Raw genomic sequence first — 26,973 nt, forward strand, 5'->3', positions numbered from 1 at the left:
GCGCTTGGCACGGAGTTGGATTACCGAGTTCGTATTTTCCCTTCGCCTTTTACTTTTTCTCCCCTCTGGTGGCTCCTTTATTTCTACTTTCGCGTCGATACTTAATGTCGTTCTCACGGTTTCCATCGGTCGTCTAATTAGGTTCGAACGGAACTCGACTGAGTTCAGGTGCACGCTTCGGATTCCACTGCACTGCATCTTCGTAAATCTTCTCTTGTAAATAAACGTGCCCTTATTTTCTATCGGATTAACGTCCTGTTTATAGTATAAATTATATTCCGAATATTGGTGGAGACGTTTCTGAATCACGTTGTCAAGCTTATACAAAGATTAAATTATAAAATTTTCGAGTAGCTAATGATTTATTATTTCATTCTGTGTATACTAGCAACCCTGACATTAATCAATTTATATGTATATTTTGCAGCTTGGAAATTAATTTCAGTACTATGAGGACAGTTCAAGAAAAATCGTGACGCAAGCAATTAAATGTTAATTTTGTTAGGAAGAGTAGTTGTACGAAATATGAGATTCAATAAAGCGTTGAAAAATTTCTCTGACGTGGAAAAGCGTAAAATCAGTCGTCTAGATGTGAAGGAGGTTAATACGCGAAATCGCGGTAGGGAAAACCAGTGTGAGATAATTGATACTCAGGCAAACGAAGTTGTACATTATTTTACGCTCAGCTGCTTCATCGTGACTCATCTTTTCCTTCGGACTGTCTTGCTTTTCCGCGGTCTCGCAGTACTAAAGGATTCAACTCTATATCTAAATATGCGTCACGTCTCCTCAGTACGTCGAAGACTGTGACAGCTGTCTCACAGCTTTCTTGGTTCTTCTTGATGAATTCCATCGGTTCCGCAACGCTCTAGGGAAAAAGAAATTTGATTTCCCTCCGTCCGTTCAACCGTGCAATGATATTCTTAGCAGAAAGTTCCTTTTGTAAAACGATACCCTTGTCATTCTGCGATTTTCTAAAACCACGGTCTTATTCTTTACCAAAGCCCAGCATTTACGAAGCGTACTTCGCTCTCCAAAGCCAAGTACGTTCAAAACCTCTTTCAATCTCTTCCCAACACAACGATAATTAAATTCCTCGTGAATCACCTCTCGAAGGCATTGTCTAAGCGAACCGCGGCGTATTATACAGCAGCATCGCAGGAACGAAATAAAACCGCCGACTGTTAATCCCCCAAGAAAGGAGCAACGATTCCGATATTATATCTCCGTCCGCCGTTACATGAAATTGAACGAAATTTTATCTCCGTATTCAGACCAGTTCCGTTCATATTCCATGCAGGATTTAACAGTAATGACGTTATCGTTAATACCCTCCGCCGCTGAATAGGAACATTCGGTTGAGTCCAATTTTTCCGTGGAAGCCACGAAAAATTTTGTTATCTCGGTCGATGTCGCGCGAGCGATGAGAGACGAGGAAGGGTCGCGCGTGTGTGGTGGCAGCGACGTGTACGTGCACGCAGGCACGGACTCGCGCGTGCAGGGTTGCGAGAGGCCGACGGGGGTGCGAACGAACGAGTTTACGTGTCACCCGTTGCGAATTCAGTAAATGTAGGGAAAGATGAGGGATTGCGGTTTCCAGGCTGGACAGAGGGTGACGGCGGCTATTGGTTGGGAAAGGGAAGAAGGTCGAAAGCGGGATGGGAGAAAAAAATTGTCCGCCCTCCGCGTGTCCGTCCATGCGTGACTGTATGCGTAGCTCGTATATTTATGCGATACATTACGTATTCGAGTAAATGACACGTGACTTGATTTACTGGCACTGACGGCGACGGAATAAAATCCAGCCGGATGGATCCGCGCGATTTCTGAGCAACTCCCTTGATGCGTGTCCCAGCGCAGGCGTACTGCATCTGAAATTTAATCGCCTGGTTCCGACGCTAATTAATCACTCCTTGGACACATCCCCCTGTTTGAGATATTCGTTTCGTTACGATTAACGTTTTACCCCCGCGACCAGACACCGTTCGCTTTTATAATGATTTATAAATGAATATAAATGCGAAGGGAACGCTCCTGGGTGGTGCACCGATGAATATGCGGAGGATGTAGAAAAAGGTAATGGATTTAGCTCTCGGTGAATATTGGCATCGGTTTTTGTTGAAAAATCCCGCAAGATTTATCCTGCTCGACAAACGTTCGCGTAAGTTTCTTTCGCTTTGCGTGGCTTCCTCTGAAGTGGAATACAAAGTCCAATAACCAGTGTTATCTATGAACCGCGGCCGTATATTTCAGCGGAGCTAATGTAGCGCATCGATTGTTTTCAGTTTTGCTGAATTTAATACGAAGCGGAGGAACTGCGGAAAATTGCCACGTCAGTATAATAAATAATTTACATGTAGCATTGTACTTGTAAAGCTATACTTGCGTTATACCATAGAGATCACACGATACGGTTCTGAAAATTTGATGACGGTTGCGCCTACATTATCCAACTGCGCGTATGTTAATTTCACATCAAACCCTCTTTAGCGGGGGTTTCATAATAGAAATTATAACGAAGCGTTCAAACGTAGCGATATTAAAGTCTGTTTATTATGCAAAATATGAGATATCAGTGCAGATATTTTGGAAGAATTCAATATTGAGAGACACGAGTTTTCGTTTTCAGATCGTTCTTTGAATTGGTTTCTCGATCGTATTCGGAACACAGACGAAACGATTAAGAGTCGCAGAATTTTAGGGGTTCGTTTGAACGGGGCACAGTGGCGGGGCAGAGAGTTTAACCGTGGGGTCGGAAGAGGGTGACTCTGCTTAAGCTTCGCAACTACAGCCAAAACACGCACTGCCCCTTTTAATTCTCTTTCGTCTTTCAACAGCGAGGCTCGCGCGCAAACCGACGGTCTCTCTAATTGATGTAGTTTTTATCGACTTACGCGCGCCTCGAACCGTGCTGCGTTACTCATTCAGCCGCTTCTCCACGAGCCACGCTCTGAAAGAAACCGCATCGTTTACCGCCACCAATAGCGTACACTTTCGCACCCTCATCCCATTCTCGCTCGCTCTGAATGCTTTCTACTTAACAGAATCAATACTACGTACCAAAGTGACTGAGTCGATGCAAACGGCCGTGTTGCTTAGATTTGTGTCGATCTCTTTTTAAGCTACTAAGTACATTCAAGCATCATCAAGGACCACGGCTGCGACGAGCACTCGCGTTCGCGGTGAACCATGCGGGTTCGACAATGAACGCGTTTATAAAGTTGCGTTTCACTTTCGTGCGCGTTTTATAAGCAGACAGAGACCCGAGAGGCGCGAGGAAAATGAGATCCAAAGGTGGGAGGATGGATCGCGTGAGTTTCGTTTGAATTATAATTTATAGTGCTATAAAGTTTGTCATGAAATTCTTTTTCTAGAGCAGTGACATTAAATTCTACTTTGTCTTTTTCTCATTTGTACCGAATCTCACGAGATACTCAAATGATCAAGAAACTTTACACATGCGCTGGTAATTTGTCATGTTCCATATGACATTAAAAATGGAAGAGGATCCTTGGTAGTAGAAATTGGTTGTTATGTCAAATATATCTGTTTATGCTACTTTTAATATTTTAAGAGGTTTTCGCCTGAAAAATTCGTTTTCTATTTAAAAAAAGACATGAAGTGGCGTTTATGCGACGCTCGGTGGACAAAGTGTTTAAAACGGTGAAAAATGCATGAGATTAAGAATGGCTTCGCCTGCTGCTAGATACAACTCGAAATAAACGTCTACGCTAAAAAGCATTCGGATACTTCAAAAATTCTTCTTTCACATTCTCGTTTTTTGGAAGTGGACCCATGATGTGACGTAAGCTTCGCCAGCCACAGGATAGGGAACTGTTATGATCAGACTTGTCGCACGAATTTTCTCCTTGGATATAGTGGGGAAAATTGGAACGTAGAGGAAAAAATACCGTGTCCTGTTTGTACACATTCAGGCCTTAGACTCCAGCGAGATCGCAGGAACAAAATATAATAAGACACCCCTTATTTCTTGCTTTACCTCCCAATTTCCCCCACTATACCCAAGGAGGGAGTTTGTATGGCAACCCAGATCATAAAATGTAAATCCTGTGGCCCATACTGAATGTCTTATAAAAGTAGTTTATGTAAAAAAAACTGAAGAAGTTGAATTTATCACATATTTTGTAAAGGTGAATTTGGACTTTTCACTTTGAGTGGTCATCGCACATGATTCATCCACAGTGAAAATGAAAATTAGTGTATTTATACCAGTCCAGTGGTTGAATTCACTTCATTAGTTTTCAATCTGTCGACAAGTGAAATATTAAGTGTCAGAATTGAATAACTTTATACAAGAATATCGTAAAATAATAAAAATATTAGGTTTCCATTTATCACTGCAGCTTGACTATGAATGAATCATCCATTTGTTTCATCAAAAGTAGAGCAAGGTTCTGCTTCCTTCACTGTTCAGTTTCACTACTCACTTTGGATGAAATACCGATAAAAACAACTTTAGACTCTTCAATGTAGATAAATCATCCGTGATGGTCACCCAAAGTGAAAAGTCTAAATTCGCTTTAACGTAAATCGAGATAAAACTAAATAACTGATGAATTCAATTTATTTATAGTTCTAACTTATAACAATTTCACAATTGACTGTACGTATATAAATGTGGAATAGGAGTGCAAATGAAGATACTATATTATTGACTCTAATATAACAGTTACAACGCGACATCGAAATTATTTGCCGAATAACATTTCATCAGACTAGCGACGTATACACAGAGAGCATTGTGCATCGCAGCAGAGTTTAATCAAGATATTTTTTGGAGCGTAGCAAGCGTATCGAATCCGTAGCAGGTAGAAAAAGGTTCTGGATATAGGTCTGCCGCTCCGCGGGCTCACGGCAAAGATAGTAAGATAGGAGAAATCTTTAATCCTTGAGAAGAGTAGTCCGCTTCTCTGCGATCTAGACAAATGCACTCCAGTTGTTTTCCCTGTTCGTTCCGTTCGACCTTTATCAAATCTCCTCTCTCGGAGCTGGGCCGAGGCTTTCCGCAGTTGGGAGCTAACCGATAAGGTTCCACCTCCGCTCTCTATACAGGGCGTTCTTGACGAAAAAAGGACGAAGAGTCGACGCGGGTAGGAGAGTCACGATAAATACTTTCCACCACATCGCAAGACAGAAGGAGAGAGAGAAGGGCAATGCCAGAGGAGAGGAGGTGGAGAAAGTGGGTGAGGGAGGTCGGGAGAGAGAGGGTGGACGGGGATGAGGGTACGAGAAGAGCTTCGTTGCATCTTCGTTCGCCTCCTAACGGAGTCGAAAGTTTCCACGGTGAAGGAACCTCGAGTAGTTTCACCGATCGAGAGCCTCTTCACCTTCCCCTTCACTCATTCTTTGCGTCGAGAGAAATTTTCTCGTTGCCAGGTGAAGCCGATCATTTTGTTAGTACAATGGAGAATTTCATTACGTGTTCCCCACACCGGTCGAAACCTGCAATACTTGGATTGGTTTTCACGCGTTATTTCGTTCGATCGTGGCATCACGTAGCGTTTATTTTAAACAAGTACCACTCTCTCCTGGGAGAACAAGCTAAAACGTAGTTTCAGTAATCTCTGCATGGAGCAGTTTTGGCTAGGAGCCTATAAAGTATTTATGGTATAATTAATATAGTGGCGATATTAATAATAATAATACATAAAACCGAGCACTGCTTCCTGGACACTTTGAACTTCCTACATTCTCTTATAATGAAAACTCGCGTAAAACTCTCTGCTATTACATCCTTCAAAAGCTCTCTAAAAACTAACTCCAGAATGGTCGTTCATCATGCATTAGCCATTCTTAAGGACTCACCTCCACACAGGTACTTGCAGCTGTCTTTTCGTTCCTCTCACACATTCGCACAGAACGCTCAAAGCATTTCTACCAAACAATACAACTTGTGTACATATTCATCTTAAAAGGCTCTTCTTCGGACAATAAGAGTCTCCTGATTGTCGCATTCACTACGTGCAGGAAATTAGCTTCTCGACAACAGGAAACATTTTGACCACTTAACTTTTATGCTTCAAATGTTAAACGATAGGCTCTTTCGTAATTATGACAAAGTGATTGATTTAGTATCGAAATGATATTTAGATAACGATTCACTAAAAATTTCTACGATGAAAGATCAGTGGAGATTTCTTTTTGAAATTATGACCATAGGGCGATATTTTACGTGGTGAGATATTCAAATGAGCGTAAAAGTGTAATGGAAGACTTTCCACGATCGCTGCTGCGTCGATATGTATCTCAGCATCGTTCACTGCTTTCCTTCATAAATTATGTATGTGTAACAATACACCGTGCAATAATGGTGCGTTGAAAAACGAAGGAGAAGTTTGACGATCGCTGAATTTTTCGCGAGTGGCGTGTTTCATAACCCTGCCTTCGAATATGGAACTGACTTAAAGTGTATAGGCTGCAGTTAGCGGGAGAGGAAAAGTAAGAAGAGAAAAGAGCAGGAGTAGCTTTGCAGACTATGAGGATGGAGCTGTCCCACCGGAGGGCTGCGTGATATCACTTCAGTGCCACCCCTCATTCCGCGGCAACAGCGCAGCTGCCGTACTTTTAATATTGTTCTACTAGACTTAAAATATGAGACTGCGCCACAACTCGAGCCTCGGCGCTGGCTTCAAGATTCATTCCGTCCTCCAGACCGAGCGTGCTTATGAAGAAGCGACCGATACCAGACGCAATTTACTCGCGCAATAATTTAGAGAAAAAAGCCCCCTGTCCCGTAACATCGAGAAGCTGCGTAAAAGCTTTAATCGTCAATTAGTAGAAAGCTTCCTTTAGAAGTCTTCTTATTAAGCTACAAATTCAATTTTCTCTTTCAAGAAAACAGAAAATTACTCTTTCATAGAACGTGATCGCGGAAATATTTTACAATATTTATTTTGAAAGAATGGTTAAACTCATTTGAAATAAAAATTCATGTCTAAGTTGCAGGAATGAATAGAAATTTATATTGGAGAATAATAATTATTAACAATTTGGACGAAATAATAGGTAACATTGTTATTACTAATTAAAATTGTTACTACATTCACTTTGTTGGGTAGATTATTCATTCTCGACTTATATATTGGTAGCTTCATTTCGCGGGTTTAATTGACCAATCAGGTGTCATACGTCATTAGGGGATAATATAAATGCAGGCGCCAGACAGTTCATACCTCAGATTCTTTCTTGGCTTCGTCGGGGTCGGATCTTTCTCAGATTCTCGAGGGTCCCGTGAGTGGGTACCACAAGGTCTTCTGTCCTCTCTTCTCTCTTCTCTCTTCTCTCTTCTCTCTTCTCTCTTCTCTCTTCTCTCTTCTCTCTTCTCTCTTCTCTCTTCTCTCTTCTCTCTTCTCTCGTCTCTCTTCACTCTTCTCTCTCCTCTCTCTTCTCTCTTCTCTCTCCTCTCTCTTCTCTCTCCTCTCTCTTCTCTCTCCTCTCCCCCCTCTCCCCTCTCTCTATTATCTCTTCTCTCTCTTCTCTCTCTTCTCTCTCTACTCTCTCTTCTCTCTCTATTCTCTCTTCTCTCTCTACTGTCTCTTCTCTCTCTACTCTCTCTTCTCTCCCTCTCTCCCCTCTCTCTATTCTCTCTTCTCTCTCTACTCTCTCTACTCTCTCTTCTCTCTCTACTCTCTCTTCTCTCTCTACTCTCTCTTCTCTCTCTTGTCTCTTCTCTCTCTACTCTCTCTTCTCTCTCTACTCTCTCTTTTCTCTCTTCTCTCTCTACTCTCTCTTTTCTCTCTACTCTCTCTTCTCTCTCTTGCCTCTTCTCTCTCTTGTCTCTTCTCTCTCTTGTCTCTTCTCTCTGGTCTCTTCTGTCTTGTCTCTTTTCTCTTCTCTCTCTCCTCTCTCTTCTTTCTTTTTTCCTCTTTCCTTTTTCATCTCTTCTCTCTCTTCGCTGGTGAAAATTGGTGAATTGTGAAGAAGAAACGAAGGAGCAAAGAAAAGGGAGAGCTAAGAATTTACAAAAGAAAATCGGAGCAGAAGCTCTTTGAGGACATCGTAAGTGTAAGAATACTAGATCGATCAACGTGTGATACATTTTTGATATTTCTACGAAGAAGATGGTGTCAGCGATTTGTCATTGTAAGTGAAATTACTTAAACATTAAATATTTTATAGTAGCAACTTACTACAAGCTTCTTAATTTCTTCAATTACTAAGTGAATGCTTCTTCGACTACTACTTAAATAGATAATGTGCGCCGCACTTTTGAAAACATTGAACTTATACTACTTATGGAGTGTCTGATCACATACAGGAGTGTACTACTTGTCGATTCTACAACCGCAAGCTTGCGTGTTCACTCTAGCTAATAACCAGAAAATTAGGGAGGGGTTAGAACACTACGAAGCAGATTAAAACATGAAAGGAGACGGCAATATTAGAATTAGAAGCTATTAAAACAGTGACTGCAGGTTAAATGAAAAAGGAACCAAAATAAAAATACAAATCACATAGCTTCATTATTCTACTTAAATCATTTCCAGTTCTACAAATATCAATATCTTTATACTGTTAACCATATCAATCAGTTTTACCAACACACGTAATCGTAAAAAATACACCAGTGGAACAGACAATACAAAGCTATCGACGTTACACATTAACAACGTGTCTTCGTCGATACATTTATCAAAGATATTTTCGCGGACGGGGCATGCCAGCGCGGATGGGTTAATAAGTTTCCATTGAAAAGGGTGAAAGAGGAGGAGAAACAGGAGGCAACGCGACATATTTGTAGTCCGACGAATCGCGTGGATCGAGTCTGTTTGTTTCGGTGCCCCTCGCCTCGCAGTTTGACTTAATTGTTTACCCAATTTACCTTTTAACCCGCGGCACGACTCCATCACTCCCAGCGAACGTTATTCGGTGAATCACCTTGTGTATTGTGGCGACCCATGCACGCGCATGGCGTCACATTTCGAGGAATTCGGCGACATGTCAATCGCTGCCTTTCACGCCCGGGCAGAACGGTAATTAGATTAAGATTGTATATATTTCGCAGCGCCGTTCTGCCCCAGCGCGATAAGTCGCCGCCTAACTGTCGCGTAGTCCTCGAGTGTTTAGAAAGAGAGGATACGCGGCAGGGGCGACCGAAAACCAAAAAGGTTCGAGGAGTCTGTTCCGGAACGCCAGCGAGCAAAGACGCTCATCAATAAAATCCTCGAGTGACAAACCTATATGTGTGAAAGTGATTTCGTTACATCTCCTTTCCCACAGTATATTGGCCATTCGTCGGATTTCCTGTGCGGATTTGTTTGCCCGCAAAGTTTCGCCGCGCTACATCAGAAACGGCGGGCGTCGCCATCGCGCGATTCAGCTGTTGCGAAACACGTCGTCCGCAACTTCGTAGACGCGATTCCGCACGGCAGCCGCTACACATGCCGCATCTGCACTTCTCGGAGCCAGTTCAGACGGCCACGCTATCGACAAGACGTATCGTCTTTCGTTTCGTCTAGGAGCGCCCGAGTTGCGTGCACAGTGGACCGACGCTGTCCATTAATCGTTGCAGCTTATTTCGTCTGGAACGTGGAATATGGTGCAGATTTTATGAACAGTTTTGTGGACGTTAACTGTGACCTGTTTTACGACTTGGTTTATTCGGGCCACGAATGTAGAACGTTATTTCCGTGCAACGTTCTTCCCTTAGCGTCTTGGGATAATATCTGGGATCGTTCTACATGAAGGAAAACGATGGTTTGGGATCGTAGGGTGACAGTCGTTTATTCATACGTATTTTGCATTTGGGGTAATATTAAGGAGTCAAAAAGAGAGCAATGTATTGTAAGTAGGTGAGGATTGTAGCAGTAGGAATCGGTAATTGTTATTTCAGATAATTCATGCAGCGAGCGTAACGCAATACATCTCTGTATAATAATTGTATCTTTAAATTACCAAAATTCGTATAAGGTTGCTCATATTCGAATAACAGGATTCGAAGGATACTATGTAATTTTGATGACTTTGGAATAATGAAAACATTAAGGTCATTCATGAGCCAATAACACGGTTTATATATTAAATGAAATTCGTGGTCCGTAAATCACAATCTGCTCCAATTTTCAAAATGAAATGTAAACCCTGATATTAAATTATATTTTACTCCAAAGGATAATGCACATGAACAATATATCGTGCACTCCACTCTAGTATTTCAAAATTGACAATATTAAGTTTATTAAAAAATTCTCCATAAATATTCGTATGAAATGTGTTCATGTGAAATATGTCTGTAGATATACTAACAGATACACTGCACAACTATGGAGAGAAGCAATATCCAATAAAAATATTTTACTGCTACTTTGCACTAGAACAAGATGTAAAATGTTCAAAATTATCCAGAAGTGCAAGAAACTCAGTTTCACATTTTTCTGTAGTAATTCCTTTCCTCCATAGTTGGGCACTACAGTAGGTTTCTAGAATTTTCATTCTTCTATAAACTATGCTAGAAACTGACAAATATTGGAACAAACGTTTCAAACCAACGTTTCGAAAGTGATTTTTTGCTATATGACCCTTGGATGTTAACCTAAGATCTCCAGTGACCGATAGATCGAAAACCTTCACTCTTCCTATGCTAGGTCCCCATCTAAACAGGGGAGGATGCCCTCAGGCCCTTCCCTTCCCCCTATCCCGATAAAACACGGTACGCAAAATATTTCACGTTCGAGAACAAACGAAATGCAAATAGGGACCAGAGCTATGTGTCGCAGACGTTTGGCACCACTGTTTGGGTTTCGTCCGAGGGTAGCTCTGGCAGTTGGTAGCCAAACGGAGAGTGTACGCGAAACAGACAAGAGCGGAAGAGGAAGAGGGCAGACGAGCGAGCGAACGAGAGGGCGAGAAAAGAGAGACGGGTAAAAAGAGAGAAAGAGAGATAAGCAACGTTGGGTCGTTGTACCACGTCCCGTCCGTCAACACCTCACCGCCCCCGGCCAGTCGAAACTATAAAATACACGTGACACCCCTCACACCACTGGCTACCGCCCCTCTTCGGTGCACCACCACGTTATACCGATCCAGTCTGCTTGCCTACGAACGCCAGCTGAAGTCCCTCCTATTCTCTTCTCTCCTCTCCTCTCCTCTCTTTTCCAGCCGTTCCAGCGTGGCCTCTCCTAGAGGAGAGAAGGCGAAAAAATATAGCAAAAAAGATTGGAAAAACAGGAAAGAAGAGGGTGGAAGAGGATACAGCGAATCCTCCGAGCGATACACGAGCGATACCGGAAACTTGCACTTGCTCCGAGTGCCTCCCCACTTATTCGCTGATTTACTGTTAGAGGACCCGGAAGAATTCCTTGTTTCGCTCGTGGTATTCCTTTTAATTTTCTAACGACCAGCACGATTCTCTTAGCGCGACGATTTCCTTCCGTGGAACCACTAAAACAATCCCGACAACGACGCCTGTATCCTGGCCGGAACAATTCGTGCGAGCGCGAGCTGCTTCGCGTTTCGGACGGGGGAGGAAAGGAGGACACGGTAATTTGAGTAAGTTTCCGCCCGCGCCAATTTCACGGAGTAATTATAAGTTGGACGAGCGGAGGACGGCAGTTTCGGGATGATGGTCAAGCCCTCGTCGCCGATCGAACTACTTTAATATTTTAAGGTGTTACAGCCATGTATAAGGGGGCCAGGCTCGCGCGGCCGTATAAATGATGGGCTTATGGTAATGCGCCGCTCTAATTCGGTGTACAAGGACTACGACAGTAGGACGATCGGCTGCGCGACGGGGCCAGGCACACGAGCCAGAGAAAATGGAGGGTGCGTGTTTTGCGCCCCGTGTAAATCCCCGTGTCTCGGCGTATTTGTCGTTTAATTTAGACATTTCCTACTCGTGCCGGTGCGCCCACCACGTGGCCCATCGCGTTCCACTCATTGCACAAACAACTCGTTAAGTTCAGCAGGCAACCCGAATTCGGCCGTAACAGGGACGTGCGCCCCTTTGTTCTCTTGCTATTTTCACCCGATTTGTCTGCACCATGTCCACCTGCTCACTTTTCTGTCTACATTTTTTTTTTTTTCAATTGCAAGTTACTGCCAGACATAATTATACGAGTTCTATGTATATTGTACATAGATACTGTTAATTGATTTTCTGCATGGCTGTCAGACAACAGTATACTGCCGTGCATTAGTATTTAGAGACTTTTTCAATTTGTAAAATATACCAAGTACAATTCTGTAATATAGGTTTAGTTGCAAATTTCGTCTCAGACGATTATACTGTTCATGGATCATTCTGAATGATTTTGAAAGAGGAGTATGATGAAACAAATTTTCTTTTTAAGAATGATTTTTTTTAGGTTTTCTCGCAATCGACATATTGGTTAGTAAACACGTTATCGTTAATGTTAATGGTATAGCTACCTGGAAATATTTGTAACATAAACAGTAAGTTTACATGCAAAGGTTTTGGTATTCAAAGTTATGTGAAAATCGTGCTATAAATATATTTGAAATAAAATACACATTTCCTTGGTAAAAATACTGACCATTTTGAAAAAGACCTAAAAAAATCATTTGATCCATGAACGGTTAAACATCGTCAAAAACAAGCGAGATATATAGGTGACCTGCTTCAAGCTGGGACACCCTGTATAAATTTTACAAATCGATAAGAATAACATCTAATAACAATTGGTATAAATAAAAAAGTGTCAGTGTTTCATGTGCTTCTAATGTCAGTGTCCAAATACTCATGCACAGTAGTGTAGGCATACGATGAGCAAATGCAATTTTTTCAAATATCTCTGGACTTCAATCTTTTTTTTAACCTTGCTAAATGAAAAAATTGGTAGGAAAATAGATATTTATTAAGGGTTGAATATTCTGAACTTTATTTTTTATTAGTTTCATGTATTGGTACAAAAATTATTCAACCTAACTACAGGTAATGTGAGGGATCCCCTGACTTCTTATTACTTCTTATCTTGTTGTCCGATATGGACTATTCCTTTTATTGTTTATCTACATTCAATATGGTAGCTTTTTTATTGTTATATCTCTCCACTTATGTATACAATTTTCTGTAAATAATTTATACTCTTTTACTAACTTTATGGATGTAGTTCTATATTTTTGGCCGAGAGTATAGATCTAAACTATCACCGGACAAAATTTCCCATTCTCGTGTCAGCTATTTTCCCCCTCAATAACTTCATCTCTCCTAGCGTTCCGCGAAGCCATCGACACAATTTCCCCAGCAGTAGCCCAGTTCTGTAACGAGACTGGTAGATTGTGAGGCTGTGGCAGGACATTCATAGGTTCCCCAGAAACTTCTGTAAGACAGATATCGATGCCGAATTGAAAAAAGGAGAAGCCAGGGCGGGCTATGGCTCTCTAGCCTCTATTGTCCAATGGTACATTAGATACTGGACATTCGTGATTTCCGTGGAGACCAATAGTCTCCGTCGTTGTTGACAAACGAACGAAGGTTAGGTCGAGACGTCGAATAGGATTTAGACGATCTCAGAATGGGATGGCCGAATGTGGGGGGGTCGGCGAGAGCGTGGAGGAAGAGGCCACCGAGGAAATAACGTCGGCAACCCGCCGAATGGCAAACGGTACATAGGAGAGCGCGGTAGCACAATCAGGCTTGATGCCAAACAGTTCTAGCCACTCCCAACCGGTTCCACCCGTGGGATTGGTTGGCAATTACAAGATGCGCGATAATCCGCAGACTTGGCAGCGGGCGCCACTTGCGTTAACCCACCAAGATTAACACTTACCTACACGTAACTCTTGGCTCCCCTCTGACTAGCTTCTCCTTCTTCTTACTTCGTCGTCGCCAGCGATTCCCCTCCCCCCTCCTCTGCCGATATCAATAACGGTGCACCCTTCTATGACAACGTTATTTCCCTTCATGGACGAACGAGGATCGTGCCACGTGTACGTGAATCTCCTGCGAGGATGGCTCGAATATAGTTGATACTTTTCCACGGGAAGAAACACTGTGTAGGTGTCTGTGTATAGGTATGTGGGGATATATACTCACGTCTCATTCAATTTTCCTCGGAGACCAGGAAATAAATTGAAACGAGCGAAGGAGCCAGCCATATATCGCGCGAAACTGTCTCGGCTTAAAAAAATACGTTGTTGCGATAATCAGGATTTATTGAATTACTTCTCCTATCTTTATTGAGGGTATGAAGTATTAGAGGCAATCATTAGCGATGAGAAATGGAGCTATTGTATTTGTTCAATTTATGAGGGAGGGAAGATTCAATTGCATCTAGTGGTCACTGATTCTCTAGAATTTTTTTAATAAAAGAATAACAAAGAAAGCTCACGAAACAACTTAATATAATGTATCGAATACTTTAAGTGGAAAAATAATATTGTCATTAGTTATTTTCTTTAATATAATTCAATTTTATCTATACACTTGTACATTTCAATTAAAGCTCCATAGTTCGTACTTCACGTTCATCTGGAAATTAGTTTTAAATATACGATGAAATTTATCGTTTCTTGTGCAATATTGTTAGCCGAATGGTCTCATAATATCAAGCATCTACCAAACGCTTTAATCTCACTGCAGCGTGTTAAAAATCGCATAAGCTTCGAACTTCTCTTTAAAATCTGTTTTTACGGGCAGTAAAATTACCATGAAGGAACGGCGTGTAACAATACGCCACGAAGTAACGATCAGTGGCCAACCGGATATTGTTTCTTCGTCGCAATTCGCACGTTCTTCTGGACTAAAGGAAACATTTACGACTGCATGCATAGATAGTTCGTAAAACACCTTGAACGTACACTTTACACGAAGCTAGTTGTCGGGCATGAAACTTACGACTTTAACAAATAATTGTCGAAAATACAAATAACACATTACTTAAATCAGAGGTACAGAAAAGTCGTTCCTTGGTTTTTAAAACTTCGTATGCTTTCTTGATCTTTATTAATAACATAATTTTCTGAAAATTTCGCATTTTTATGAGCTTTTATTTGCAAAGGTCCATTGATTGCTCCAAATTTAATATTTACTAGTGTTCTAGTTCGGTGAACGCGAAATGGTGTTTCAAAATGAAATGGAAGTGGGCGTAAAGTTTTTATCAACTCGGGACACATACAGCATTAATCAAAGATAGAACACGTACGATGCTCTAAGTTATTAAACGTATTTACTTCCTGAGCTGTGGTGGTGCTTTACGAGGAGCTCTAATGGGCAAAAATTCAATATATCTCCATGTGATAGAACACGGCTCATCGCCACTGTTAAACGGTACTATTCTCATCGCCATTTATTACTGGAAGATGAACAGGGCGAAGAATGGGATTGGACAGCCAGATATTAAATAAGTTTTATAACTGTCCACGCTTACCACGCCTCTAAATGTACAGTGAAGAAATACGAGTATTTTTGACACATTTCTCGATAATTAATTTTCGTAAACGTCGATACTTATTAAATCTTCGATTCTCGCAAAGGTATTCATACTCTTAATCGAGTAACTTTCATTCTTCGGAAGTTAAACCAGCAACTTTAATACGAAAAGATCAATGAAGCTCATTGAGCTATAAAGATCTCATTATTTTAAAACTAGAAGTACTCGGTCCTCCAGAGACTTACGTTCGAATGCGCAACGCTTGATTACATTTCTCGCTCTTTTGGAGATTAATAGGACTATGATTTAATGGTTCACTATCCCCTTAAACCCTCTCCCAGGAAATTCCATTTTCATCGATTCCGTACCGCTGATTAAAGCCCTCGCCAAGATCCACGTTGTCGTAAAATAAAGGAAGTATTCCCATTTTTCGCTCATTTTCATCGCTGCCTTAAATAATCGATCGAACCACGAAAGCGTGAAAGAAATTCATCCACCGCGAAAGCCTTTCGAGATTATTCCTCGCCGAGTAATGCACGACGACCGCATCAAGAATTTTTATAACGATAATGTAACCCCATCGATTCCACCAAATTTTCCCCATAACTCGATCCCTTTAATCACACGTTCCCATTGCAAGCGCGAACTGAGTCAGAAACCAGAACTTTGTGTCATATTGTTGAATGATCAACTGTTTGTTGATCCTGATCTAAATCACTAAATAATAGTAAATTCAGATAGACAACCATCTCCTATTACCTCCAAAACAGCTTCAATTAGTCATGCCCACTTTCTCCTTCTGTACGAAGTTTGACTATGTCCTGTTAGTCTCTCTCTTGCTAAAGGCTTTGGTCATCTCATCCCACCAAAATCAGAGAGAATAAAACCCTTAGAAATTTGTAAAGCGAGAGATTTTTATTTTAGTCGTAATTTTGCAGCCACGTTTTAACCTCTGTTCGTAGTACTACATATGGTATACAAGGTGCTTCAGATCTTAACTGACAAACTTTGCCAACGTGTTTTGGGTTACATCTGCCTTAGAATTTCATTCTGAGCAAATGTGTTATACAGTACACTATGGGTCAATTTGTCTTCATTTTCGATGTATGGAAAGGGTAAACCTTAGTATTAACCACAAGTAATCAGATGTATCCAAGTTACTTAATTTTAATTACAATGTTACACAGTACTTTACAATGTTACACAGTGTAATACAATTACACAGTTTTGTACTGTGTTTTACATTGATTTATACTGATTTAAAAAAATTGTTCAAAATTATTATCTCTTGTTTCTGTGCACACAAGTGGGCGTGTTCCATGGGACCGTATCTACTGAATATTAAGAAAATCATTATCAATGGTAAAAGCAGCCTTAAAATTTCTATTTGTACACTCGAAAATGGAAACAAATCGACTCATAATGTATGTAACATTTTTTGCTCAGAATCCTTTTCTAACCATATTGACAAAGTGTGGTGTCAGTTAAAATCTGAAACACCCTGTACATTTTCTATTGCCTCAATTGTTGGAGCCGCGTTAAATTGAATTGTAGTAATGAAATATTTATTACAAATTTTAGTTCGCGTTATTCGGACATACAAAACTATATTTTCGTATTTTACTTTTGCTTTTCTTTTCAATGCCCCGTATCGTTCCACGTTCCGCGACTGTCGACCGTGCGTGTAACCACGGGCCAGTAATTTGCGAAAGTATGGGCGTCCGCTCGACGGAAGAACGACACGCGGGATATAAGAGTCGGGACTTGTTGCTGGTTCCGCGCGGTAGCAGAGTGTCGCAATATACCCGAGGAATTCGATGGTTTATTGGCTTTCCTTGGACGTGGTAGAACAAAGGACACGGAAGAAGAAAGTGGGACCGTGGAGAGAGGACGAAGAAGAAAGACGAGGGAGGAAATAAGGAACGACGAGAGCGGAACGAAAGAAAGCTCGGCGACTATAGACTATGGCATTCGCTTGTTTATGAGAGTGCCGATGCGCACCATCTGCTCAGAAAGACTTGTTGTTCTAAATGTGAACAGTTGCTCCTGGTACCTTCACATCTACGGGCCAGTTGGCACGGCGGGATCGACGATCGTATCTTACTTCACTTTCACCCTCCTAACTGGTAAAAAGGCGCTCGTTGACACTCCTCGACCCCTTCGCTAACTGTCGGGTCCCCGGTAAAAAGACTACCCTGTCAAGGCGATTAGCCGGGCGTCAGCGTTCCAAGAGGATTGAAAACGCATGGAATCCGTGAGAAATCCTTCAGAGACTCCTGCACTGCCTTTTGTCGCCATTCTTTCGCTCGCCTCGCGTTCCTCGGGCGAGACCCTCGGACCTACCACCGTAGACGGTGAAATTGTTCTCGAGAGGGGTCACGCGGTGATCAGTACCGAAGCCGTACAAGTAATTAAGCGCATTAAGTCGCCGAGCGACACGATATCGCGACTCTGTGGAACTGCTATCGCGACTGTCCTCCTAGGAGAGGTGAATCGGGTCTGCGACGGACAGGAGGCAAGCGTTCGGGCAGAAGCAGCCGCGGGAACGAGGGTGATGAAAAGTGGTAGCGTGCCACGCGCCTACGGCGTTCACCCTTTGGGGGAAACAAAGAAGCCTCGAAACAGCAAGCCCGGCCATGAAGGAGTTTTCACCAAGCGCCTCTTGCACAATGGCACAGTTAGGGTTACAAGCTTCTTGACGAGTTGCCAAGTCGCGTCGTCGACGGCGGCCTCGGTCCTCCTTTGTCGACGCCAGCTAGACGTCGCGCGACTCTTGATGATAGCTCCTGCGAACGACGAGGCTGGCGACGGTGTCGGCGTCGACGGGCACAAAGCTCGTCGTCTTTGCCGCGCGCTCGGCCCGCTACAACCGCCAGACGACCGCACGTCGACGTTTGATCCGCTGCCCGGAATTGAAACGGTGCCAATGAACCTGCCGGTTGGGATTTCCCCGAGACTCGCGGAAATCAAACCTGGAAGGAGATCGCCTTGCTTGCCTGGCTACTTTACTTGCTCCTTCCTTCGGGCGAAAAACTTCTCTGGAACGGATAAGATACGACCCCCTTTTTTCGGGGCAATAGTAAAGACTCTTGACTCCAATCGGGATCCGATACTACTTCACAATTCATCAGAGAACGTTTGTCTTCGGGCTACGTTTGAGCACGCTGGGCGTGCTGCTTGCTTCGCGAATGTATAGGTTTAGTTTTTCTTCGTTGGTCGGTTCTATACGAAGAGGTTCCGATCTGGGCGAGCGCTTTTTGGGTGAGACATGAGTCAAAGTGTAGAGACTAGAAAGTATAATTGTAGGAATCTGAGTTCATAGTGATCGCGACTCTATTGTCAGGCGATGTATACTTAACAATTAGAATGTATGTAGTATATTATATGACTGTTTATATGTAAATATTATGTCGGAGTAACGAAGATTTTTGGAGCATGGTGTTCGTTCTCTTGTCGACACGTATGCAAATTACGACACACAGTGTTCAGAGTGAAAGTATTAAATCAGTTAATTATTTGTAACATTTTATTTATTCTACTAGCTAATCCAACACCAATTAGATTGCAGAATATTAGCTGTGTGTATCCAGCCGTGTTTTTACAAAAACTTACTTTAAACATTTAGACAGATAACTGTCTACTTTAAACTAACTTTAGGATAACTTTAGGACACGTAATTCGAAGGTGGTTAATTGAACTCTTCATTGATCGAAGAATCTTTTCCTTTTATTACTTTTAACTTTAGTTTCTTCCTCTGCTGAGAAGGATGACATAGATATAGAGAACTCTAAAAATAATGTAATGATTATATTAAATTTTATATAAAGAATACGAATCCGAGGCGCTGATACGAAAATGTTTAAAGTCATTCTTTATAGAAATGACTGCCCAGGTGCAGCTAATATTCGAGAATTCAATTATGGTTATTGGTCTCTAAAACTGTGACTCATGTCTCATCCAAAAAGCGCTTGTTCAGATCGCGACGTCTTCTTGTTAGAGAATCGATTTTTGATTGGTTTGCCTTATGCTAATGTGTTAAGAGATATCGATTGAAAAACTCTGAAAATTTAGAAATTTAATCCTTAACTGCTTTCGTGACGTCCTACAAAATCTTAGACATTATACTAGGTACATATTCGTTGGTAATTTTCGTTTTTATTGACAGATAGCTCCTTTAAAATCCCAGTAATCCCAGTAAACATTTAGAAAAATATTCTTCGTAAATGGTAGTTCTTAGTTTGTTACTGGGTTATTACAGAATCCCACTAAAGTGTTATCATTCTTTATTTCCACCAGACAAGTTACGGGTTAAAAGTTTGAATATTTCAAACTGTAAGAGACCATTTAGAAATCACTCTCCTGCGCGTAGGATCGTCCAGAAACTCAATATCACGTGCAATTTGAAATATTCATCCCAAGCAGACGCAAAGTGCTTCCAAAGTAGCGGAACATATATTCTTGAAAAGAACAGGTTCCAAGAAGAACCCCGATGACAAAATACGATTTAAGAATACTCAAAAGATAAGTTCCTGGTACGTTGTTCAAGATAAAGTCATTCGAAAGTCATTAGGGGTGGCTCGTCGAACGCTGCCCTACTGTCACGTAGAAAATAAAGAGCCACTTACGCGACGAGTCGAACGCGCATGAGTTATTGAAATCCCACGTTAAGTTGAATTCGATTGGTTCCGCGATAAAGTCGGCGATCCCGAGGAACGTGTTCGTTTGCTCAGTGGCGATATCGTATCGGCGCGAAAGAACAAATTCAAAACGTTTACCCGAGCACGGAGCGCACACGGGGCATCCAATAAACATATGTACATATGCGAGTACACGTGACGGGGACAGAACAACGTGTACACGTTCACGTGAATGTACCTGCGGACAGATGCCGTGCCCGAAGACAAGCTTTCCGAAAGCTGTGCACGTAGCGGCGAGCAGATAGAGGCGGCCCGTAGCTTGACTTGGCAATGATCGCCAACTGGTGACTCTGACAACCATTAACGGACATGTGTCTCTATTTGGACTCCACGTCGGAATCGTGCCACTCTGAGCCTGTAATGCTCCTCGGATTTCTTTATTTTACACACGTCCCGGCGGAATAGCGCAATACTTTCGTGCCGATAACCATTGCAACGTACTTACTTTTTACAGTACGTAGGCTAACATTACACCGATACGGAAGAAAGCACTCTCATCTCTGTATGAGGATCGAATACGGTTTTGATGAACCTTTGAGGTCTTGTGAGTCTATTCGTGTTAGCCTCTTGACCTCTTCCGTAACGTAGGTACATGATATACACTATGTATAAGTATTTTTTGTGGAGAAGTTTATAAGCTTAAGTGATCCTTAGCTAATGTGTGATACTCGTAAATAGACTGTGTATTTATAATGCAATTTCATATTTTTAAAAGTACAGTTATGTAATATAAATTTATAAATTTGTGTCATCTTTTAGGTATTACAATTTACACTTTGTTTTTCGTATTTTCTATGTTTTTGGATATTGTATGCAGTATGTAACTTTTCACACATTCCAGAATTTCATAAATGCATAAAAGTCCACAGTCTACTGCTGAAATTATTAGAACGAGACATGGCTGTAGGTATAAATCTGAAAAAAAATATTGTCCACTGCAAACTCGTCAAAGCCTTCAAAATCCATCAAGAGTATTTCAATCGACTTGATACAGAATAATCGCATTGAACTGATTGGAAATTTGCAAGACAATCAATCGAAGTCCCATAACTAAGAAAAGAGAGTACAATCGTCGACTCGTACTACTGCGCGCAGTAGATTCAGCTCCAGAGTTTATATTTCCACCTATTGTTTTCACTTCTTTACGAATTTTCTCGTGACAATGTAATTCCCGAATTTACGACGAAACGAACGTTCGATGGTATTGATTAATATCTGAAATTTTGTATTCAGGGCTTTTCAACTCTCGCATGTAAATAACACAACGCGAATAACCAACGGTGGCTGCGGCTATTGGTTTTTATTGCTCGGCTCCTGTTTTCACGCTGGACGTGAATTTAACATTTCGTCTACAAATCATTTTAAACATACCACTCTGGACAGAATTTCGAATCGAAGAAGGCGCGGACACTTCGCGTTTTTATCCCGCGGCTTTTTATGCCCGTGCATCGACTTTGAGGAATCGAGTCATATTTCTTTCGAAGAAAATTCTTGTTACGTGGCAACAATATCCTCGCGCGCGTATATTGGCGGTTTAATGTTATGCGTCCGCAAATAACACCGTGATTCATTTTAACGGCAGAAGCCCGCAGTGGTTTGTCAATGGCTCGATAGCGGCGTCGCCGCTCGGCTGTTCAGGTCATTAAAACTTGATCCATCGAACTATTTGTTCGTTCGTACACGCTGCAATCCCGAAAGTCTCATTTTTCACGATATCGCCTCCCGGACGTGGCTCTCGTTCACATTTTTTATGCGGCCGACCATGCATCATCGTAACGGCGAAAGCGAAGCGCGACAGATAATTCACGCGCTCCCCAGCTCCCTCCACGTACGTTAATAAAAATCCTAGACTTATTTTAATTAAAAACATTTGCGCGCCGCCTCGTTCATAAATTTCCACGTTTTTTCCGTGGATTGAATTAAATCTGAGCGTACCGAATGGAAGATTTGCGAAACGCTTCGGGCTTCCTACCTGGGCTTATTTTATTGTGGAGGATATCTGGCGGAAATTGGAGAGGTGATTTTCACTTATAATTTGGTATTCAGGAAAGGCACGCAGGCCTAATTATGAAGCGCGTATAGTATCAAATTTTCTTTTAGAAATGAGCATGGTTTCACAGGGGAGAGACTTAGTAGAATACTAGCTTTTCAAAATTTTATAACAAAAAATGGAGCATAATATCAGTTTCTTTATTTTACTTATGGGATCGAGAGATATAAACTGCATGCATAGTGTGTTCCAGATCGAAACTGACAAACTTTTCCAGTATATTTAAGAGTTTATACTGAACACAAAATGTTATACACCATCAGTTAATTTCTCTTTGCTCTCGAGATATGAAAGATAAAGTGATATAAACCATAAAGAATCATACTTTTATTGGTAACTATGTATTTGAAATTAGATTTTATATTGGTATATATTGATTTACAATAGTATAAATTGTTTAAAATGTCCATCTTGTGTCTCATATCGAACATCTCCTAACTGAGCAACTACACGTATCAGTATTTTTGTCTACATCTCGAAAACGAAGTTAAATCGACCCATTATCGATTATATAACATAACATTTTTTGTTCAAATTGGCCTCCTAAGTATGCTGCCAGAGTTTGTGGATTTCGATCTAAAACACACTGTATAATCAAACTACTACTTAACATTAAATAAAATCTATATATTCAATTTCTGTAAACAGACATAGTGTATATACTGTAGTAAGACTTCCTTCAAGCAGGATATAATTACAGAAATACAAAAAATTAGTTATGAAGAGAGCATTTCAATATTGAATCTAAAATTTACTGGTGTTAAGTCAGTTAATCAAGTTCTTCTTGCAATTCATTAATCAATGCATTCCAAGTAATATAACTCTTCTCTAGCTTTGAAAAACACTCTCTTTGCAATCTCGTCGCAAACTTACGCTCGCATTGCGAGTCGAATATGCCCGATACCATTTGGCGTTTTCATTGTCATGCAAAATTGCGACTTTATGCTCGGCGTGGAGCAATTCGGCAGTCGGTTGGACACAATAGGTCGGACAGTCGGCATGGTACAAAATATGCAAATTCAACGAACGTCGGGAACAAATCGCCAAAAACAATAAACTCGAGCGATTGCATGTGTTCATACATCGATGGATCCATAAAAATAACCGTGCGAACACGTCCCGAGCCTACAGAGCTGAAGAGTTTGGTGAGAATTAAAGAGGATAGTAAAAATGCCGCATGGTGTGAATAGCTCTATTATTTAACGATGACGAAATCGACCAACATTCCTTTCAAAGATTAATGGTTCATAAAGTTACATTACAGCGAAACATTCTTTTTTTAAATTCGTTTCGAAGTAGGCGTCTTGATGTTCGAAATGCGTTTGGAATTGATTTGAGGCAGATATGTATGTATTCAGATGAACTTCTCCCAGTTTTTATAGTTATTCCCTATTCATCCCAAAAGTTACATCCACATGTTTTATGACCATCTGTTTTACTACTCTCTAAATTTAAATATTTTGAATCTTTCACAGATTCAGAAAAATAATACACTCCAAATATATTTTATTAGAAAAAACAATAGAATATAACAGTGGTAGCAATGAATTTATTATTTATCTATCGAGATACATTTTATTTATCTTTTACGTGGAACCTTCTTGTGAGGCACACCACGATCAATAAAACACTTTGTAACGTCAGTTAAGCTAGAATATTCTGAACAACGTATTTTTCTTTGACCCGTAGCGTCTAGTTTGCACTGGCATTCCCAAAAGTGTTTGCTCGGGGCACGGTTCTTCCAGTTTTCACACTCTGCTTTAGCACGTCCTAACTACTTGTGCCTCGGCACGAGCTGGGCCGGACCACTGTTCCCCAAACTTTTCTTTCAACGAACTGGCCACTCTGTAGCCCCTGACTAGACCACATACTCGCGTGGAATTTCTATTTGCATATAATGTACATACGTATGGAGAAGTTTAACTGTTGAGACCGTGTTGAAATTAACGGATTCATCTTCCATGCGATCAGAGTACGAAACTGTGTCCGCTGAATTCACGCTTCGTTTCGCAAATAGTCGTTTTGTCTTTGGGAATTATTCATCAGTCAGCAAAAGTGACTTCGAATGCACACTTTCGTGCATAAATATTTGGACACATCTACATTATTACAATATAAAATAAAATACAGGAAGTAAAATTCTATGATATAACTTTGGTTGCAAACCTCGTCTCAAACAATTATATAAGACTTACAAAACTGTCACTCAGAGTCAGACTAACCGAAGTCCATTTTTTTCAAAATTAAGTGTTTTACAGGATTTTGTTACTTTCTGTTCGTTTTATTAGAATAATAGGAATTTAGTTAAGTTACGTTGTAAGTGAAGGGAATGTAATAGTACAAATTACTTGAAACACTATGTGGAGGAATGGAAAGAATTTGTTTTACGGCTCTCCTCAAAAATAATAAAAAAGCACTTGGGTTATTCTGGCTCTGAGATACAGAATGACAGTAACATTTGAAAGCAGTTAGTACAAATAACAAAGTGTAGGTATTTCATAAATTTCCAATAACGTGAAAGTGTCCACATACTCATATACAGTAGCGTATTTTGATGACGTTAAAAAACATATAAAGCTACATAGATATTTATTTTATAAAATTTGTTCTACAAAAATTAGCTTTCATTATGATAGTTATAGTCCATTACTTTATTATATTTACATTTATAAGCCAGAAGTCAATGGCTAAAAAAAGCCGTGCTTGGAATGAAATCACAGGAAATGAGCAATTTGCAATACAGAATATTCCACCGCGAAATTCTGACTAACAGAAAAACAATTTTAGAGAATCGTCGAATTTTCCGACTCAATACATTCCAGAGGAAGAACAGCCTGTGGCACGGATAAATATACATTCCCCGCTAAACCGCATTCGTTTTTCAATAAGAGTATTCTATTTCTAGCGGAACGAAAATTTAAATTTAAAAACTTATCGAATATTCACGGCGATGTGCCGAATATACGTTTGACCATCCTGGCGGTGCTATCAGAAGGAAAAAAGGTGCACGTCAATAGCGTAAAATATCGCATCCGAAGCATCTCGCGGAACGCAAACAATTTGCCAACATGATCCCGCGTCCGCACGGGCGCGGCATTGTATCGGGATCACCAGTCCCTATCTCCCCGAATGTTCTCCTCGCAGCTGCAAATAGTATGACGAACGAGAAACAATCGACGGGAGGATGCGAGTGAATTGCAAGGCGAAAGGGCCAGAGTCTCCTCGGCTGGTTAGGGTGAGAATAAAAATGGCTCGGATCAAGGAACGGGCGGAGGAGAAGCGAATTGTTGCCGCGTCCCGCGGGGCGATTTGACGGGTTTGTTCCATCCCCGTCCTCCCTTCTCCCTCCTTTTTTTCTTCCCTGTCCGCCTTCTCACCGGCCATTTGCTGGCGTCGCTTGTAAATATGAGCGGTCCTTCATTCGGACAGAGAGCAATAGCCCTAACAACGTCTTCCTGCTGCGGCGTTGCCCAAGGCCTTTCGACGACGGCAGTTTTCCTTCGTCTGGGGACCGCACCAGGCTCCTTTCTTCGGCTACCATGCCTGAGGAAAGCGAGACCGTGGAAGACACGGGGAGAAGAAACGACGTATAAGGAGAAAGAGGCCACCGCCCGACCAGGGGGCGGATGGGGCAGAGGAAGAGGGAAAGTGGAAAGAGCGTCCCCCGACAATCAACGTCTATGGCGCCGCGCCATCGTTCTTCCCCCCTCCACGGCATGTCGTAAACGATGCTTGTTACGAGCGGCGAACGGATGAAATAACGGATTGTAATAAGTTTTCGTTCGGCCGCGGTGGATTGTAGGCCAACGGTATGGCTGACGCTCGTGGCGACCCACCCTCGTAAACAAGTGATATGCTGAGAGGGGAAGAGGATGGAGATTTCGGTGAGCCTTATTTTCTGTAACGAATGAGAAATAGAGGCGGTGGTTGGAGTGATTTATTCGGGAGTAACGTGGCAAGTTTTGTTCAGGCCTCTATTCTTTAATTATAAGTTAGGAACTTATAAAAATGACGCTTGTCAATCTGTAATAAATACTTTAGCGTTTTTCATTCTTGCTGAATAGAGAAGAATTTTTGTTAAGGAAATATTCATCATACTCCATTATAGTTGAGTATCTAAAGTGAGTCTTGGAACGTGTAAAATTGTAAAATATAATGAGGATTGTTTTTTTTACCAGTCTTTCAATATGAAAAAGTTATCCAATTTTGTAGGGAACCTTCTGTGTATCATTTATTAAAACATTGTTACGAATGTATTAGCAATTTCAATTTGAGGACGAATTTGTGAATGAGTAAAAAATTGTTCGTTCTCCATGAGTGACTAATTTGGTTTCCCGAATTTAAATAGGGAATTTATTCGGATAAATTTTTATCCGCGTATTCGCTGCGTTATTTCTGTCGTAGGTTGTATTGAAAATCTGGTTATATAAAAAATTCGATAGGAAACGCTAACTCCGCGGGCGCAGTGAAGGCTAAATATATTATAGACGCAGTTGTTCGTAAGCTGGTATAAATTGCGGGGCTCACTTAGCCGGCCAAATTTATTCCAATCCCGTAATCCGCGCCTATTCACGCAGATGCAAATAGGAGAAACGTATGCCAAATTCGTACGCATCCTTCTGGCCGTGGGCATAGCTCATGTACCAAGAAGGATAGGCTGCACAGTGCTCTGCGCGGACAATGTTGAGAATGAATTAACGTGACCGTAGCTAAGGATGGAAAGACCAAGGGGTTGCGCGAATCGAGGGGATATAGAGGCGAGGAAGAGAAGGGTGGAAGCGAGAGGGGAATAAAGGATGGGAACGGACAAGAATGGTCACTGTAATATGAAGCATTGTAATGGTCCCTTTGGAAGCAAACCATTCGGGCTTTCGAA

The 26,973-nt window shown here is 41.3% G+C and overlaps 1 protein-coding gene across 2 annotated transcripts in view; it reads left to right on the forward strand.

Moving 5' to 3' along the window:
* Nucleotides 1-26,973, forward strand: part of Bru3 (CUGBP Elav-like family member bruno 3) — a 679,691-nt gene that overhangs the window by 82,909 nt on the left and 569,809 nt on the right. Inside the window, exon 1 of one of the 2 annotated variants that reach the window (XM_076384868.1) lies at nucleotides 25,919-25,981. The exons of the other annotated variant lie outside the window; for it this stretch is intronic. Within the exon in view, the coding sequence (XP_076240983.1) occupies nucleotides 25,951-25,981 (31 nt within the window). The 5' untranslated portion in view covers nucleotides 25,919-25,950. Of the gene's footprint in view, nucleotides 1-25,918; nucleotides 25,982-26,973 lie in introns of those variants that run through there. 2 annotated transcript variants of the gene reach the window in all.

The sequence above is a fragment of the Calliopsis andreniformis genome, chromosome 9, assembly GCF_051401765.1.
Source record: "Calliopsis andreniformis isolate RMS-2024a chromosome 9, iyCalAndr_principal, whole genome shotgun sequence".
NCBI classification, from domain to species: Eukaryota; Metazoa; Arthropoda; class Insecta; order Hymenoptera; family Andrenidae; genus Calliopsis; species Calliopsis andreniformis.